The sequence below is a fragment of the Quercus suber genome, unplaced genomic scaffold (assembly GCF_002906115.3).
Source record: "Quercus suber isolate HL8 unplaced genomic scaffold, Cork oak 2.0 scaffold_77, whole genome shotgun sequence".
NCBI lineage: Eukaryota > Viridiplantae > Streptophyta > Magnoliopsida > Fagales > Fagaceae > Quercus > Quercus suber.
In genome coordinates this window covers 221,358-237,542 of record NW_027069542.1, presented here as the reverse complement: position 1 = coordinate 237,542, position 16,185 = coordinate 221,358, and the positions used below count along the sequence as shown (strand labels likewise).

General features: G+C 34.4%; 1 protein-coding gene across 1 annotated transcript in view; it reads right to left on the bottom strand.

Moving 5' to 3' along the window:
* Nucleotides 1-323: 323 nt before the first annotated feature.
* LOC112019333 (serine/threonine-protein kinase ATM) overlaps nucleotides 324-16,185 on the bottom strand; it is a 56,375-nt gene continuing 40,513 nt past the window's right edge. The window contains exons 52-79 of the mRNA XM_065773610.1: nucleotides 15,370-15,436; nucleotides 15,217-15,291; nucleotides 14,645-14,767; nucleotides 13,845-14,009; nucleotides 13,655-13,753; nucleotides 12,542-12,693; nucleotides 12,220-12,421; nucleotides 12,076-12,123; nucleotides 11,872-11,955; nucleotides 11,521-11,604; nucleotides 11,245-11,325; nucleotides 11,047-11,136; nucleotides 10,907-10,969; nucleotides 10,517-10,657; nucleotides 10,365-10,421; nucleotides 10,157-10,216; nucleotides 8,884-8,978; nucleotides 8,425-8,533; nucleotides 7,177-7,266; nucleotides 6,053-6,132; nucleotides 5,884-5,962; nucleotides 4,044-4,090; nucleotides 3,837-3,936; nucleotides 3,114-3,245; nucleotides 2,858-2,992; nucleotides 2,705-2,770; nucleotides 1,571-1,714; nucleotides 324-620 (exon numbers count right to left, since the gene is read on the bottom strand). Coding sequence (XP_065629682.1) covers nucleotides 543-620; nucleotides 1,571-1,714; nucleotides 2,705-2,770; nucleotides 2,858-2,992; nucleotides 3,114-3,245; nucleotides 3,837-3,936; nucleotides 4,044-4,090; nucleotides 5,884-5,962; nucleotides 6,053-6,132; nucleotides 7,177-7,266; nucleotides 8,425-8,533; nucleotides 8,884-8,978; nucleotides 10,157-10,216; nucleotides 10,365-10,421; nucleotides 10,517-10,657; nucleotides 10,907-10,969; nucleotides 11,047-11,136; nucleotides 11,245-11,325; nucleotides 11,521-11,604; nucleotides 11,872-11,955; nucleotides 12,076-12,123; nucleotides 12,220-12,421; nucleotides 12,542-12,693; nucleotides 13,655-13,753; nucleotides 13,845-14,009; nucleotides 14,645-14,767; nucleotides 15,217-15,291; nucleotides 15,370-15,436 — 2,746 coding nt within the window. The 3' untranslated portion in view covers nucleotides 324-542. The remainder of the gene's footprint in view (nucleotides 621-1,570; nucleotides 1,715-2,704; nucleotides 2,771-2,857; nucleotides 2,993-3,113; nucleotides 3,246-3,836; nucleotides 3,937-4,043; nucleotides 4,091-5,883; nucleotides 5,963-6,052; nucleotides 6,133-7,176; nucleotides 7,267-8,424; nucleotides 8,534-8,883; nucleotides 8,979-10,156; nucleotides 10,217-10,364; nucleotides 10,422-10,516; nucleotides 10,658-10,906; nucleotides 10,970-11,046; nucleotides 11,137-11,244; nucleotides 11,326-11,520; nucleotides 11,605-11,871; nucleotides 11,956-12,075; nucleotides 12,124-12,219; nucleotides 12,422-12,541; nucleotides 12,694-13,654; nucleotides 13,754-13,844; nucleotides 14,010-14,644; nucleotides 14,768-15,216; nucleotides 15,292-15,369; nucleotides 15,437-16,185) is intronic.

Below are 16,185 nucleotides of genomic sequence, written 5' to 3'. Positions count from 1 at the left end.
AAGATAACCCCATGTCACACAGGTTGTGTATGTAATTTGCCCTCTTTTTTTCTTTTTCTTGGGGCTCAGGCACCAGGAAATTAATACTAGCTTTTATTTTAGAAAAAAAACTGTCGAGGCTTGCATTTGAATGTCATTGTACTGGTGACTTAATTTTTGAATCCTGCAAGTGTCAAGAAAATCAAGCATAATCCCAGATGATGAGAATTGAGACAGATAGGAGAGCAAAATTAGATTGCACCACCGTGAGTTTGGTGTCTTTTTCCGTTCTAGTTAGGGCAGCAACGAGGCAGAATTAAATCATCCCAGTGAACCCCTAGTCCTGATCAGAATATTTACCACAAAAATAAGCTTATGATAATTTTAAACTATACGCTGCTTCTGTACAGGTTAATTGTTCAGGTATCTTGTTATATATACACCAATTTACAACCATTACAAGGAATCGGATCACAAAAGAAAATCGCCTCAACAATATTCTGCAAAATGAAAAGCCGCCTGTACAAGATTGACTGCCGTTTGGCTGAAGAAGACAGATTTTATCACAACCAAGCTCCCCATCCAGGAAACATATGACACAAGCGTTCAGGATCAATTGCATCTTGTATTAATTGTTGAACCTACAAAGGAATATTCAGATTGATCTTACATCAGATATGCTACCACATATTAAAATACCAATCTCATCCTCTGCACAAATTATGGCCACCAACCCAAAAAAAATTGCAAAAGTTTCCTCGCCTGAATAGAGCGGATTGATTTTGCTACAAAATAAACTTCCTAAAATCTCATATTCCGCTTTTGGCTACTAATCAAAATTATAGCCCCAAGTACTAGAAAAGGAAATTGCGAGGTTTCTGAAGTTCTATTTCGAAGTCCAATCAGCTGCTTCTAACTTAGGTTACTCAGCCTTGTTATATCCAGGTTGACTAAACCTTCAACAAGACATTTTTGTTTTTTTCTTTTCTACATATTCTTTTCAGTGTAACACCAGCAAATACTGCAAAACATAGAACCCCCTACTCTACAGACCCTAATTTCCAGCAATATCTGTTTGAATTCAAGGTCTTCCCCTTTCTACCACTAGGCTAAGAAGGCTGAAGTTGTGTAAACATCAAATTACACCGAAAACTAAACAAAAGTTAGGCCATGATATCGACCTTTTGTTAGGCTAAGAAATAAAAACCCGAGATACTTGTTTGGCTACAAGGCTTGCAATCTCTTGGTTCAGGAGGCTGACAAGAATTTGCATTTGCTGTCAAAAATCTATAGTGCATTGGATACGTATTTAACAATTTAACTCAAAATTTCTTCACTATTTCTCTTATCAATCATGTTTAGAAGGAAAACTAGCTATTATTCATAACCATTGAACATGAACATTGCTCTGAGAAGCAAATTTTACCTACAAAGGAAACGAGAAGTATAGAAAAACACTGCTAAGCATGATGATAGGGTCGTGCTCACTAACATGCATATTAATTTACATGGCCAAACTTATACACAATTAGGTAAAAGACAGAAGCCATATATTTGCATATGGGAATATGCATTAATATTGGAAAATTACCTGCCCACGTACACTTCGCATTTCACCTTCTTCATATCCATCTAGTTTTTGTTTGACACGAATCAGTGCACGTGTAGCATCCTTGTTCCCTTCACATTCATCTTGTGAGTCTTCCAAGATTGTCTCTATATCATCATCAGTTTCCTATCAAGGAGAAAAAAGGTAAATGTTGCATGACGAATTGTGTATAGCATGCTCAACACATAGACATGTTGGGGCAAATTATACGTTTAGAAATATATAATTGAGAAGAAGATAAAGAGAATGGAGAGAAAACATGAGAGTTACATGGTTAGGCCTTATGGCTTACATCCGCAGGACAAGAGACCAAAGGGCTACATTTTCCCATATACTTTTCTTGATAGTACATTGCAATGAAATTCATATTTATAATGGAATTTACACACAAAAGTCAATGATAATTTAAATTTTGAATTGGATATTGATTGTCCCAAGATTTTCTCTGCAATCAATGTCTTGATTTGCTCCACTTTCATAGAAAATAAATTTTATTTTCTAACAGTAATGCAACCAATCCCAACCAAAGAGTCACAGCTAACTAAAAAGTAGTCATCAAGTAAATTGCACCAGGGACATATCTGGGTACTAAAAAACACAACAAAGAATACCATGTGGCATTTTAGCAGGGGAAAAAAAGCCCTTGTAATAATCACATTTTCTTTGAATTGTGTTAAAATTTTTAAAGTCATTTTCTAAGCTTTTTTTTTTTTGGGTGCCAAAATACAATATGTGATGCAGATGGAAGGATTTTTTGTGCTAGATAGATTTTTATTACAGCTTATGTGATTTTTTGTTTTTTTTTTTTACCCCTAATGAATCATTAAGGGGCCAAATTGAAACAACTTTTAAAGTTCACGATTTTATTTGAAACTTTTTAAAATCCAGTAATTTATTTTGAAACAACCCCCGAATTATAAGAAGAATAGTGTAATTTATCCTTTTGTTTTATTTCAAGTCATTAATATTCCAATATCATTATTGTTATAACCAGTCTTTCACAAGTTTCAACAAAATTTCAAACAAACCTTTGTCCCTTTCCCTCTTTATTTTCCAGAGGCAAATTAGTCCTGGACCCAATATATATGCATATGATCAGAAAAATTTCTGAAATACCTTTTGTCGCTGCAAAGCCTTCAGAGGAGATAATGCCCACTTATACAGGGGATCATGAATAAAAACCTGAAAAGAATTCCCATCAGCTATCAAGGATTTAAGAAATTGCAACTTTGATTCACTATTGAAAGAAATTGGCAACAATAGTCATACTTCAACAATGGTCAGCAACGCTTCTTTATTTGCCCGCATAACAGAAAGTGTTTCCTCACAACATCTCCTGAAAACCCCTTCCACTCCAGTGACACCCATGCCATCAATTATGTCTCTTGTGAGCCTGAATGGAACCTGCCAAAGTTGGCATATTATGAGTTAAGACATGAAAAATAAGGAGACCATATAAAATGGTGACCAAGTAAACAGAGGAAATGGAAAAAATAAATCTTCATAAGGACTGGGAAAAACAAACCCGCTCTGGTGTCTTTAGCATCAACCCTTGTTCAAAGGCAACGCCAAGATCTATGTGAACAACTTCAGCAGTCGCTTGATCAATTAAAATATTCATGGAATGTCGATCCCCAAGACCAACAATGTAACCAACCTGAATATGGAGCAAGTTTGTTGGCATTTAATACAGTTGCAAGATAAGACGATAATCACACCGCATATGTACAATTTGGCTGACTTTAATAGAAAGAGATCTTTTTTCAGAGGGAAAGAGTTAAAAGTAGGATTTGGATTTTGCCTCATAGGATGAAATTCTGCTGTTTGGTTAGTTAAGGAACTTGGGGTGCAAGAGTTACAGTTATCAGAGAGAACCATATCCACATTGGTTTGGTTGTATAGTCAGAACTGTCCATGGCAAAACTGTTTTGGCAGCCATATGTTGGCACAAATTAGCAGGCGATGCCATTGAATAAGAATAAGAAAAAGACATGCAAGATAAGCTTTTAGGAAAATTCATCCATCCTTCACCTGCTTCTGTTAAAAGTACATGCGTGTATTCATCTCACCACTAAAATAGAAGGAAAAAAATAGACTTCCAAGTATTATATAACCATATTAAATATATTAGAGGGGAAAAGATTGCGATGAAAATGCAAACTTGGATTCCATAACAGATAGAAACCATGATCAACTCAATAAATAATGGACCAACATCAATATCATAGCCAGGGTAGAACAAACTGACCATGGAACTAGCAGCCACACTTCGTGTGTAAGCAAGTCTCTTCTCAAACCAGTCAGCTGGTTGTAAAAATCTCTCCAAGAAAAAGTAATGCATGACAGGCCTGCATGTGGTGTCACAAAAAAAGAAAAAGTGGCACAGTGGATTTTTTTTCTTTTTGGTTTTGTTTTTAATTTTAAACGATATTTTCTACTCAGACAAAGGATTAACCTGAAATTCTCAGAGACTGCATGAAATGCTTTGCGCTTGTCTTTTTCCTATTAAAAAGACCAAAACACTTAAAGGTGAACAAAAAAATATTTTAAAAGAGTAAATGAAGTAATTTCAATCTACTTTCCCAATTCACTAACACCACTTTCGAATTGTCATGGTAAGGTGTTGAATTGTTTACTCTGGCAACAGAATATTTCACAAGAAGTAAAGTTCAAACAAAGAGTGTTCTCATACATGCTTTTGGTATAAGGTTCTTTAATTATTGCATCATTACCACAGTTTTAAAAGCATTCGTTAAACTGGTCTGTAAGAATAAGCACTGCACTAATATTAAGGAATGCTGAGCCATGCATGAATAAAAGTTTAAAGATTATGGTCAGACTTTTTGGTAGTGAGCCTAGTATTTACCCATCCTTTAAAAGAAAGAACAAGGGCTCAAAATGATATTACAATCCTTTTCCAAAAAATCTCCCACTGGAGAATTGAATCTTGGCAAGGCCATTGACCCTTTCAGAAAATGTCATAACATGAATACATCAAAGCATTTATCCGAGAATAAATATGCAAAAATAATCACTATTATTATAATTATTCTAAAGCAGTGCTATTAATTTTTCTTTACTTAAAATTCCCATTGGCTGTTATTCTCCAAAAGTCATTTTATCATCAATAGTGAATGTTTGCACTTGAAACAACACTTTTGTACCAATGTTAGCCAGACACTCAATTAATAAACACAACAACTTTTCACAAATTATACCAAATGCTCAACTGATTTTTCAAAATCACTTTTTCATTTAGCAATTATTGAAATAGCCGATTTTTCAAAAAAGCCTGTTTTCAAATAGCCATACCAAATGAACACCAAGCCTGTTCTCCTGTGCTCTTTGTTTGAATCTTTTATAATAATAGGGGGTATCCAATGAAGCACGGGTGCGTTTCGAGACTCGGGTGCGGGTGCGGGTGCGGGACTCGGCAATTTTTTAAAAAGGTGGGTGCGGGTGCGGCAGGACTCGGCGATTAAAAAATTATTAAAAATATTTTTATTTATATATTTTATATTGCTAAGCATTTTTTTATATAATAATAATAGAGAACTTATATATAATAATAATAATAATAATATACTGTACAAAATAAAACCTTACTAACCAAAAGCTTATTAGTGGCTCAGTGAATCATGTACCAGTTCAATGGCTCAAAAAAAAAAAAAAAAAAAAAAAAAAAAAGGAAGGAAAATGTCGCTCACGTGAGAGGCAGTGAGGCACAACAAACAAAATAAAGCACCATTGACCAAACGCATTTAACCATTCTTTTCAAAAAAAAAAAAAAGAAGAGGGAAAATGTGGCTCACGTGAGAGGCAGTGAGGCACAACAAACAAAATAAAGCACCATTGACCAAACGCATTTAACCATTCCTTTCAAAAAAAAACAAAACAAAACTGATAAAGAAAAAAGAAACAGAAGAACAAGTGAGCAACGCTGGGCTCGCGAAAGAAAAAGGAGGAAGAAGACGATCCGGTTCGGCGCGAATCGGCGCGCGTCGGCGCGAGTCCGGCGCTCCACGTGGCAGGACGCGGCCGACGCGGGGTCTGCGGCGTCCCTCCCGCGTCGCCGCATCCCGCCGAGTCCGACGCGGGTGCGGCTCCTCCGGAGCCGAGTCGGTGCTTTCCAAGGGGTATCTATTAATCATTAGTAATTATGGATCTTTTATTTCGAATTGCAATTCTAGATACTTGTATTTTGGAGTCCTCTTATTAATAAAATTCATTATCACTTAAAAAAAAAAAAAAAATCAGTTATTATTATATAAAAAGTACAGAAGTATGGTACTTACATTTGCCATATGCTCTCGGCATCTAAGAAATGACCAGTCTCCTAATCCATACCGACCATGAGCACCTCCATTTCTGGTACTGTAATTTGAAGAATGTGATATTAACATATAAAGACCAGATATACCAGAGGCAACACTAAAAGACCAGACCTGTTGGAATTTAACTGACCTCCCAATAAGATATTCCCCAAGGGGAAGGGTGCCATCAACCCATTCAAGAACACCAGCACTCGGAGTAAAAGGAACCACCTATTTAATGTAAGAGATGCAAATTTCCAAACTTCATGAGCACCATAATTATTAACAATGAACATTAAAGTTCTATGCACATATGTATGTAACAATTAAGAGAAAGCAATAACTGCAATCTTTTTATACACAAGATTCCATACACCCCAAGATCAGTAAAGGGTCAAGACTACTAGAGTAATGTCCAACTATGGGTCAAGTTCTTCAAAAGTTGGATACCCAGTACATGTACAGGAAAATTGTCCCATTGTAGAAAGAATACAAATTACTAGAACCAAGAAAAATGAAACAGCCCAAAGAAGTTTATGTCAAGAGTACATATGCGTGAGGGATAAAATTGCAATCAGTATAATTTCTCACATATAAATAAGATGTATGCGTGTTAAAGGTAAGGTAATTAACCCAAACACAAGTTCCAAGACTCAATATGACATTGCCCTAAAAAAAACATGTTGGCTGCCAACAATCAGGCAGTGATTCCTGTTGCTTATAATCATGTGTTTCATGAGCAGACCTTGAGAAAGAGTGGAAAGAGGTGTAATTGCTACTCCACGTCTCTATAGGAGCTCAAGTCCCTAATATATTTACTAAACCTTTGTGCAATACACATTTTGGATTTGTTATGTTAGGTAACAAGCTGGGATTATATAATATTTGTCCCAGTTTGGGGGTGTTATGAGAATGTATATGTGAAGGGTAAAATAGTAATATTCTAATGTCAATATAATTACACACATGTAAATAAGATGCATATGTGTTACAGTAAATTAACTAACCCAAACACAATTCCAAGGGTTTTACAGTTGAAAAGGATTTTTAATTATTGACCAGGTCAAAGAGTTAAATCAAAAGAAAGATGGAAGAATAATATCATCCACTTATCAACAATCAATTGTTTCCAGATGGAAATCCAAAGCAATTTTCTTTCATGCTAAAGTTTGAACGGAACTGACTTTTCATTTTCACCAAAACTTTCATCTATAAGAAAATCCATCAAATTTAATCTCAACCATGTCTTTTGTTATATTTGAAAGGAGAAGATACCTTGTATGTACGCACTCCCAATCTTCTTTTCCATGTATCCCGATGGTTCTGTAAAAAGGTGTTAACTAAACCAAAAAATTGTTCCATAACCTGTAAATGATTTAGAGATATACCATCAGTGTGATGAGACATAAAACATGCATCCTGTATTCCTAAAAAATAAGTTATTCCAGCATTCTTAAATATATATATATAAATATATATATCAAAAGTATTTCCGCAGGGAGAGAGACAAGAAAATGTATTGTAAAACTAAGGTGAAACTATTACAGAGGAAGTGCTACATTTATCATAATCATATGTATACATAGACCCAATCCCAACAAAAAGCAGCATGTATGCTGATTTTAAAATGTGCAAATTATTTTTTTGATAAATAAGTGAAACTTTAATAAACCTGAATGAGAAAAAAACAACAAACAGTAAACGGGACATATACTGTAAGGGATAATCAAACAAAAGTTCAATAATCTAGAAAATCCAGCATACTAGAGAATGAATGACCAGTTAGTGTAGCCATCCAAGTATACAAGGTATGTAACAAACTCAGTTTCACACTTGCCAACGAATGTTCCAAGTCTTCGAATGTCCTGTTATCCCATTCCTTCCAGATAATCAGCGTGATGCATAAAGGGATAGCATTCCAAATAACTCCTATACAATTCCTAGAATCCTGCCAATTCCAACACGCCAACAGATCCACCACCTTTTTAGGCATAACCCATTGCACCCCAAACAAGCAGACAACAAATGACCATATCTCTCTAGCCATAAGACAATGAAACAGCAGACGATCCACAGACACCCCATCTTGCTTACACATACAACAACAGTCAACAAAAAGAATCCTCCGTCTTCTCAAAATATCATAGTAAGGATTTTCCCTAAAGCAGCAGTCCAAACAAAGAAAGCCACCTTAGAAGGAGCTTTAACCCTCCAAATGCTCTTCCATGGGAATAGGCTGGCACTCCTTGTGTAACACTTTATAGAAATATTTTACCTCAAGACAAGGAAGAAGAACTTGGCAGGTGGGTGATGCAGAACAATAAATTCATACTCATTTATGTATTGCCAATATCAGCTATAGAAGAAGCAAGGACTGAAATTTGGATCAATTATTGCCAAGCATGGTCACATGGAGTTTATGCTTCCCATTCAAATTGATTGAAAACTTATCACATATTTTCCCAATGTTTAAATGTTAACAGAGTAAAAAAATGATGAACAGTGTATAGTTAAAATTCTTACAGCATCTTGTCGCAGATCATCATTGCCAGATTTTGCGAGCTGTCGATATCTGCGACCATCAGAACCTAGGCATTCTACCACTTTTGGAGCATTAATACCATTCATTACCCTGCATGTCTCATCATATATATTAGATTATTAGCATCACATCAAGTACTGCTATTATAGTGAGGAAAAAATGCAATTTACACCCACTTAATTAGCCCAAAAATCATTTAGTCCTTAAAAATTGAAGTTGGTCATAGAAAATCATTTTAGTCCTTAAAGGACTAAAATGATTTTTGGGTAAAGCTACTGGACAAAATGACCAACTTCGAACTTAAAGGACTAAAATGATTTTTGGAAAAAGTTGGCAGGTCTAAATTACATTTTTGTCACAAAATAAAAATAAAAAAATAAAAAAATAAAAGTAAAAAAAAGTAAACTGGTATGAAACAGATTTATCTGGCTAATACATACATTACAGAATCCACTAAACCTTTGAAGTAAGGAAAAGAGCCTTCATGATACTGACAGCTACGATCAACTGGAAAGGTAGCTGTCACTACTGGCACCTGAAGATCCAACACAAATGCAAAACTTCTAAGGTTTTTACTACTTTAAGTGTGGGACTACGGAAAGAAAAGTAATGCAAGATCGATGACACAATGTTGCATCAATAAGCCAAATAAGAAGCAAATATTGAACACATCATCAAGCATAAGTCTCAAGAGTCACAAAAATCACTCACAAACTCTCTGATGAATTTGCATAAATGTATAGGCTATTTCAGGTTAACATTTTTATTCCAAGAATTACAAAAAAAGAAAAAAGTCCTTTTCTTTTGGGAGGGTGGGGGGTTGACAAAAATGAAATAAGAAATTGTTATGGTTCCATCCAAAATAGCCACCTTTTACACTAGGCATGTGATCCCTAACATTTCATTTTAGTCCATACCGTAGGGGGTGAAAATGTAATATTGAAAAGTTTGTGGGACTAAATTCTGATGGGGCCAAACCACAAGGAGGAAAATTGAAATTTATCCTCTAGGGCAACTAAAGGACATTTTTAGCTTTGAAACAGAAGTGCTGCAACAAAATGAAAACTAGTATTTTTTATAAACTTTGAACTGAACTGCATTACATCATAGACATCCAACAATCCTGTAATGCTGCTGTGGCTGTGAAATATATGATTGATATAGGAAAGCCCTTGGCATGAGATACTTGAGAATGAATTGAAAGAGTAGATATTGATATGTCCAATGTACAAAGTGAGAAGGAAGGCATGCACGCCCAACCAACCAAACATCTGAAATCTGTCTCATTTGATCATTTGGGGAAAACTATAGGTGACCATCACTTGGCAAGCATCTGTCTAATGCATATACAAAGCAGGCCAAGGGCATGTATAAGAGAGTAATTGCCTGCCTGTAAATGTGGTTGTGGATATATGTGGAGGGGTTTGCATTGCATCTTGTGGGTGCTTGTGTCAAAGGCTTATATTTAATGAAACTAAAAAAAAGAGCACCTAGAAATCAGATGGTAGAATTGCTAACATGGCACAGTTAGAGGAAAACAAATAAAAGGATCTAGCTGACCACAAACCTATCTTGTTTTTTGTCTAAAAGCTCAACTTCAACTTCACATTACCATTCTCTCTCATCACGGAAACTATCTTGGGCTAATAGTGCATCATCAAATCAATATAAAACACAAAAATCCCAAACTAGAGATGATAGTTTTGTACTTACAAGTTCTAGCTGTCGAAGACTACGTATTTCTCTTGGTAGTGCAATCCTCTTATTGGTATCCTGTTGACAAAATCATGTTAGTTCAGTGCCAACAAAACAAATTCTCAGCTTCACATTAGGAACACAATATTGAGTTTTTAACTTCCATAATTAAGAATGAAATAAATGGAAGAGAATAAATTCTGAAATTAGAACCTATTTGACTAACCTCTCTCCTCGTTTCTAGTTCTGCAAGTTTGATATAGATCTCTACCATTTGTTTCATCTATACAGAGAGAGAGAGAGAGGGAATAATATAAGATTTTACACAAGACTGGAATCTTATGGTATATTTATAGAAGTCTAACATATGGAAGTTACTTGTACTATAATAGCTCCATGATATGATGATAACTCCTTTAATAAGTTTTCTGCTGCAATTTTTTTATCCAAATCTACCACGAATGAGTTTCTGCTACGCTGTTTGTCCTTAATACGGTCACCATTTGCCAGAGCTAGAAGCTAGTAACACAGAGAGAAGTAAAACATTAAAATATAGAAAAGGATGCAAAAGGCCACATTTACAATACCTCCAGTCAAACGTGCAAGAGTGCATATTAATATATCATTGATAAGGTGAAGGTTCAAGTTTTGCGCTATCCTTATCAGTTGCAATTCCATACAGAAGTAATCCAAAGGCAAATTACGCGGATGAAAACCATGAGCCATATAATATGCTTCAGACCAGCAAAAGGAGTGGATCTTATATACCTGAAAGATTGTGTGGTATGGATGGTCAATGGCCATTTTCTTCACCAGAGAAACCAAAGCAAACTGCATAGTCCAACAATCCTGGTTAAAAACGAACACCCAACTGTATAAAGTATAAAAATATCACCTCAGTTTCAAACCTGAAAATTATGTGGCCCCGAGGTGTCCTTTGAGCTACCCATTCTTGATGCAATTTGGTAAGCAAGTGGTATGAATTTGTAAGACTGAACCTATATTTATATATATATATATATATATTTAAGAATAAGACATCAAACATTTTTAAGAAAGGGGAAAAAAAATTTAAGAAGTAACTAAGTCTGCTAATTTCAATGTACCTCATTAATTGTGCTAAGCATGCTATTTACAACATTTTGTCTAGAAAAGAGAGTGAACCACAGGGAAACTAGTCGAAACACCTGAAACCACATATGTTAGGTCCTCCAAGGAAGCTAAATTCACTTTAATTAAAATTCATGTAAAGTAATTCAGATTCAGTGTCATATATTCTCATGTATCATGATTCAAGCTTTTCAACTTTATCCATTTCGCCCAAATAGTGCATAACATATTTCAATTTGTTGAAAAGAGGACATGGATAAATAATTGCATACCACTCTCACATCGTATTTGTCACCTATAACCAAACAACGTTGATATCCCTCCAATGCTAGACTGAGAAAATTGTCTCTGTCATCCTGCAAGATTAAATGAAAACAATCACAAAATTTAATTAATTCAAACAAAAGTTTATAGGCTTAAAATTCCTCTCCGTTAGAATGTGAACAAGCATCCATGTAAAAATTAAACATAAATATTCCAAGTATGCTTCACTGGCAACTCCATCAAGTGGGTTTGAATACAGAAACAAGTTTGTACGTTCGTGTGCTCAGCAGATTACTGACTGTTCAGTTCACCAAAGGTCCTGTTCAGCGGAACATGTGACATAGACAAATTCTCAATACCTGCAATTTTTCAGCCTCTTCCCCATCCATTGCAACTTGCTTTTGTAATTCTTGTATTTTTCCAGAGTAGTCAATCTTCTCCCCCTAAAATATTGTACATGAAAATGTTATTAGAAAGGTAAAGCAACTTAGTGAGCATACCACTATGGAACCAACAGTATAGAATTCACCAGTAAAATAAGTGGATTAGGCATTGGAGTTCACCTTTGATGAACTTCTCAAACGTCTAATAAGTGCTTCAAATTCTTTTTTCTGCATAATTAATATACCCATGAAATATTTTAAAAAAAAAAAAAAAAATGTAACTTAGGATTCCAAGGATCTCATAAATTAGTAGGCAGCTGATACCTTGTGTTTCCTTAAGCGCATTGCTGCTTGCCACTCATTAGAGGTAAGTCTTTCCTCATAACTCCTAAATAGAGCATCTGCATAATGAGCAAGATGAAAATGAGTTTGGCTTTGTCTTTCGATAGACTTCTTGTTCGTCGTATTCTGATCCGCAGCAAGTGAAACAGCAGGTTTCAAATACTTCTCTAAAATAGTTCTGGAGCTGCATTTTAAACCACAAGCACAGTGTGCAAAACAATTAGAAAAATTAAAAATACTAGCACATATAAAACCTAAAGGGGCACAAAACAAATTTTTTGAATATATAAATTTAGAGTATAACTTGCTAGCTCGAGTTTCTGCCAGCCACTTCCCAACCAAGCGATATACATCTGAAGCCTCTTCATTTAACTCATAATTCTGTATGATATATTTTGCAAGGCTGATAGCAATCTCATCCTGACCTTGGGCGCGCAAAAGCTTTGCTTCTTCAAGCTGCCATCACACAAGTACTTACAATAATGCATGTGCCAACTATGTCTGAGCATCTCAGCAATACACATGAAATAGATGTCTACAATTGGGTAGAAATCAATGTATTTAAATGCATAAGCACAAAGTTTCTATAGAAACCAAAAATCTTGATAGTTAGTTTTCTCTCCATTCAAACCAAGGATAATGATTGGAAAAATCATGTTCTTTCCACAGGAAAAAAGGGCCTGTCCAAAGATTTTCTGCACAAACGCTAGCAAATGTTCTAAGGGAGCAAATTATGCAGTTCACTAGTTATAGTTGTGAATAAAATCCATAGACATGACAGAAAAGCAAACTAGATATTAGTTTCAATTTTTTTGGGTCAGAAGCATATTGGAAGTCTGGAAATGGTATAAAACTAAACAACTTTCACCCACAATATAAAGGATATTCCATATATGGATAGGAAGATGAAGCATTAGGTGAGGGTCATTAAAGAAACTCAGAATAAGTTTAACAATGAGCAAGTGCATAATATCTAGAGATCCAGAGGTTCATGTGTTCAGATAAAAGATAAAGAAAAATGATCCCTGTAGTAAATGAAGTGTCAATACACATGCAATCACATGTAAACCCAGACTCACTGTATATCTGTCTGATATCAAAAGATTTAAAAGTATTTTACTGATGTATTAATTAAATGTAGACAAACAATCAACTCTGCTTTCCATTGCATTGCTTCTGAGATCAAATGAGTTTTAAACAATTTTTTTTGATAAGTGAGTTTTAAACAATTCAAAACGGATTCATACATGCAATAGTTTCAAAACACAAAATTGTTCAAAACAATTCAAGAAACTAGTAAAGTCAGATTCAATATGATGGAGCGTTGATAAAAATAAATTCATACTAGCTCTAACAGTTTACAATCAAACAAAGTTTAAAGTTCTGGACATAAGGAAAAGTTTTCGAAACTCTCTACCCTTCCAAGCCAATACAAGGTTGAGTATTGCTCTGTGGCTTCAAGACATAGGAACTTAAACTCATGCAAAGCTGCAGCAGCTTGAGAAAACCTGGAGCCCTATAACCAAAGAACAAGATATCAGAAACAGGATTAAGTCAAGGTTTATGGATTAAAAAATAAATTAAATAATAATAACCATTGTTCATACCTTACGAAGTGTGGATGCAGATTGCAATAGATGTTGCATCTTACTGTTTTTACAACTAAGGATTTGAAGAAGTACTCGCCTGAATGCTATAAATGGTTCCAACAGATTCATATGTAGCTGTGATCTTTCCAAAATGGACTTCCAATCCGTATTCAACCATGACAACTAGTTGACATTCAAAAACTTCAATCAGAAGAACAGAAAAAACAGAATATCTTTTCTCTTTCTTTCTTTTTTTTTTCCTTTGCAGTCTTCCTTCCTCTGTATATATGTACATACATTTTGGGTGTGAAAATGGAAATATGCTTCAAAATTCAATTACAATAGACTTCTGCCATAAACGTACATTATTATGATAATTATGCAGCTTCTTCTCTACATGAAAATTTGGTTTCAAGGAATAAAAATGGCAATTTTCCAGGAAATATTGTAACGACGGTTTTTCTTAAGCATCTAGGAGCACCCTATCATTGCAGATAAGTATAGAACAGGCTCTAATCTTATTCCACAAAGACCTCAGAGCCATCTGACATGTCACTATTACAATTTAATAAGAACGGATCAAGGAAGTATATTGCCACAAAATTAAACATTAGAACATGACTGGAATTGAACAATCTATTAAAGGCAATGCAGTTTCTATGGTTTAGGAATAAAGGATCTATTAGAGGAACCAACATCATCAACAGAATTTTAAAAAAAAAAAAAACAACAAAACAGAAGAAGAGTGTGCTTTTATAGAATAAAAGACAGATGCTTGCATTTCATTCATCATGAAAGCAAGGTTGATAACAAAATACCTGGTTTGTGGTTGGAATTACAGGCTCAGAAAATACTTTCTGCTTCTCCAGAAAGAATTTTATTCTCTCACATGAAGATGTTGTCCAACGTAAATCCCAAGACATGCCTAGATGATAAAAAATCTGCAAAGGGGACATTGACATAGCAGAAATTTGAAACAAACACTATATAAAGAAAAAAAAATATATATATATATATATATTATATTCATTATTAGCAACAAAAAAAAAAAAAAAAAAAAAAAAAGAAACCATGAAGACCTGCACAGTGATTTAGGTACTAAAATTTCACAGGATTTCAAACCATTCAAATACCTGCTAGACTTTGTGTTGGTACCCACCAAAACCAACATTTATTGAAAGAAAATCTGTTAATACATCTACCAGGATTGACTAAAATCAATTCTAATTATCCAAAGAGAATTATACCAATGTCAGAAAGAACCACAAGTTATAATTTGGACTTGATTTCCAAAAGGTTGCTACTACTAGTTTATGCTTCAAAATTTATAAAGCCATACTGGCTATTGCCCTCTATGTTAGGAGCATTGTATTACAAGTATTATAAGTACCTGGAGTTTGATTATTGTTGAGTAGATGTATTCAGTGCTCTCTTCACTTGCACGAGAAACAGACAACACAAGCTCCTAAAACAAATGAAACATAAGTTGATTACATAAAGTCCAATTGCTGGTTTAAGGATATTAAATGTTGATGAATATTACCTGCTTTGAATCTTTCAGTTTTCTATGAAATTCATCAAAATCTCCCTCCTGCAATGCCCTCAAGCAACTAATTTGTAGAAATAAAAAAGATTGCATTAGCAACAATTTCATGAAAATACATACTTTTCTTGCTACCCTATTAAGTGCACTTAATACACATTCACATGTCCTACATAATATGAAATATCTATGGGTGAAAAACATTAAAAATTATACTCCGAGGTGTGATGTGAGGTTAGAATCATGAGCTACTTATTAGCCTTCTTTTATGCTTTGTAATTAGTAACCTATGGTAAAGTGTGACTTGATGTAGCATAGTTCAAATGATTTCTCAATTTTGGCTATGTATTAAAGGGGGAAATGGTTTCTTCACTATTATATATCAAGAGTATTCATTTCAAATCAAGAAATTTATTATTGAAATGTTTACAATACACCAATGTCATAAATACCATATTGGTGGTTGTTTCAAGTTGGCCACTAGAACGAAATGTTCTGGTACTGGTGTGTACCACTATACTGTCTCAAGATTATTGCTAATATGTGTGTGTATATGTAAAAATACAAAACCAAACTAAATATACCTTAATTTATTTTCTTCTTCTTTTTATCTTGTTGAATAAGATTATTTTATTTATCGAAACCTTAATTTAATTTATAAATATTATTTTGTTTGTACTTTTTGGGAATTAATCTCTTAAAAAGGTGATTTGGAGAGTAAAAAAAAAACCACAAGCCATGTTTGAGTTGGACTAGTAGTTCTACTTTGGCTCAAGACCTTGCTAAAGAACAATATAACAAGTCCATTGCATGACT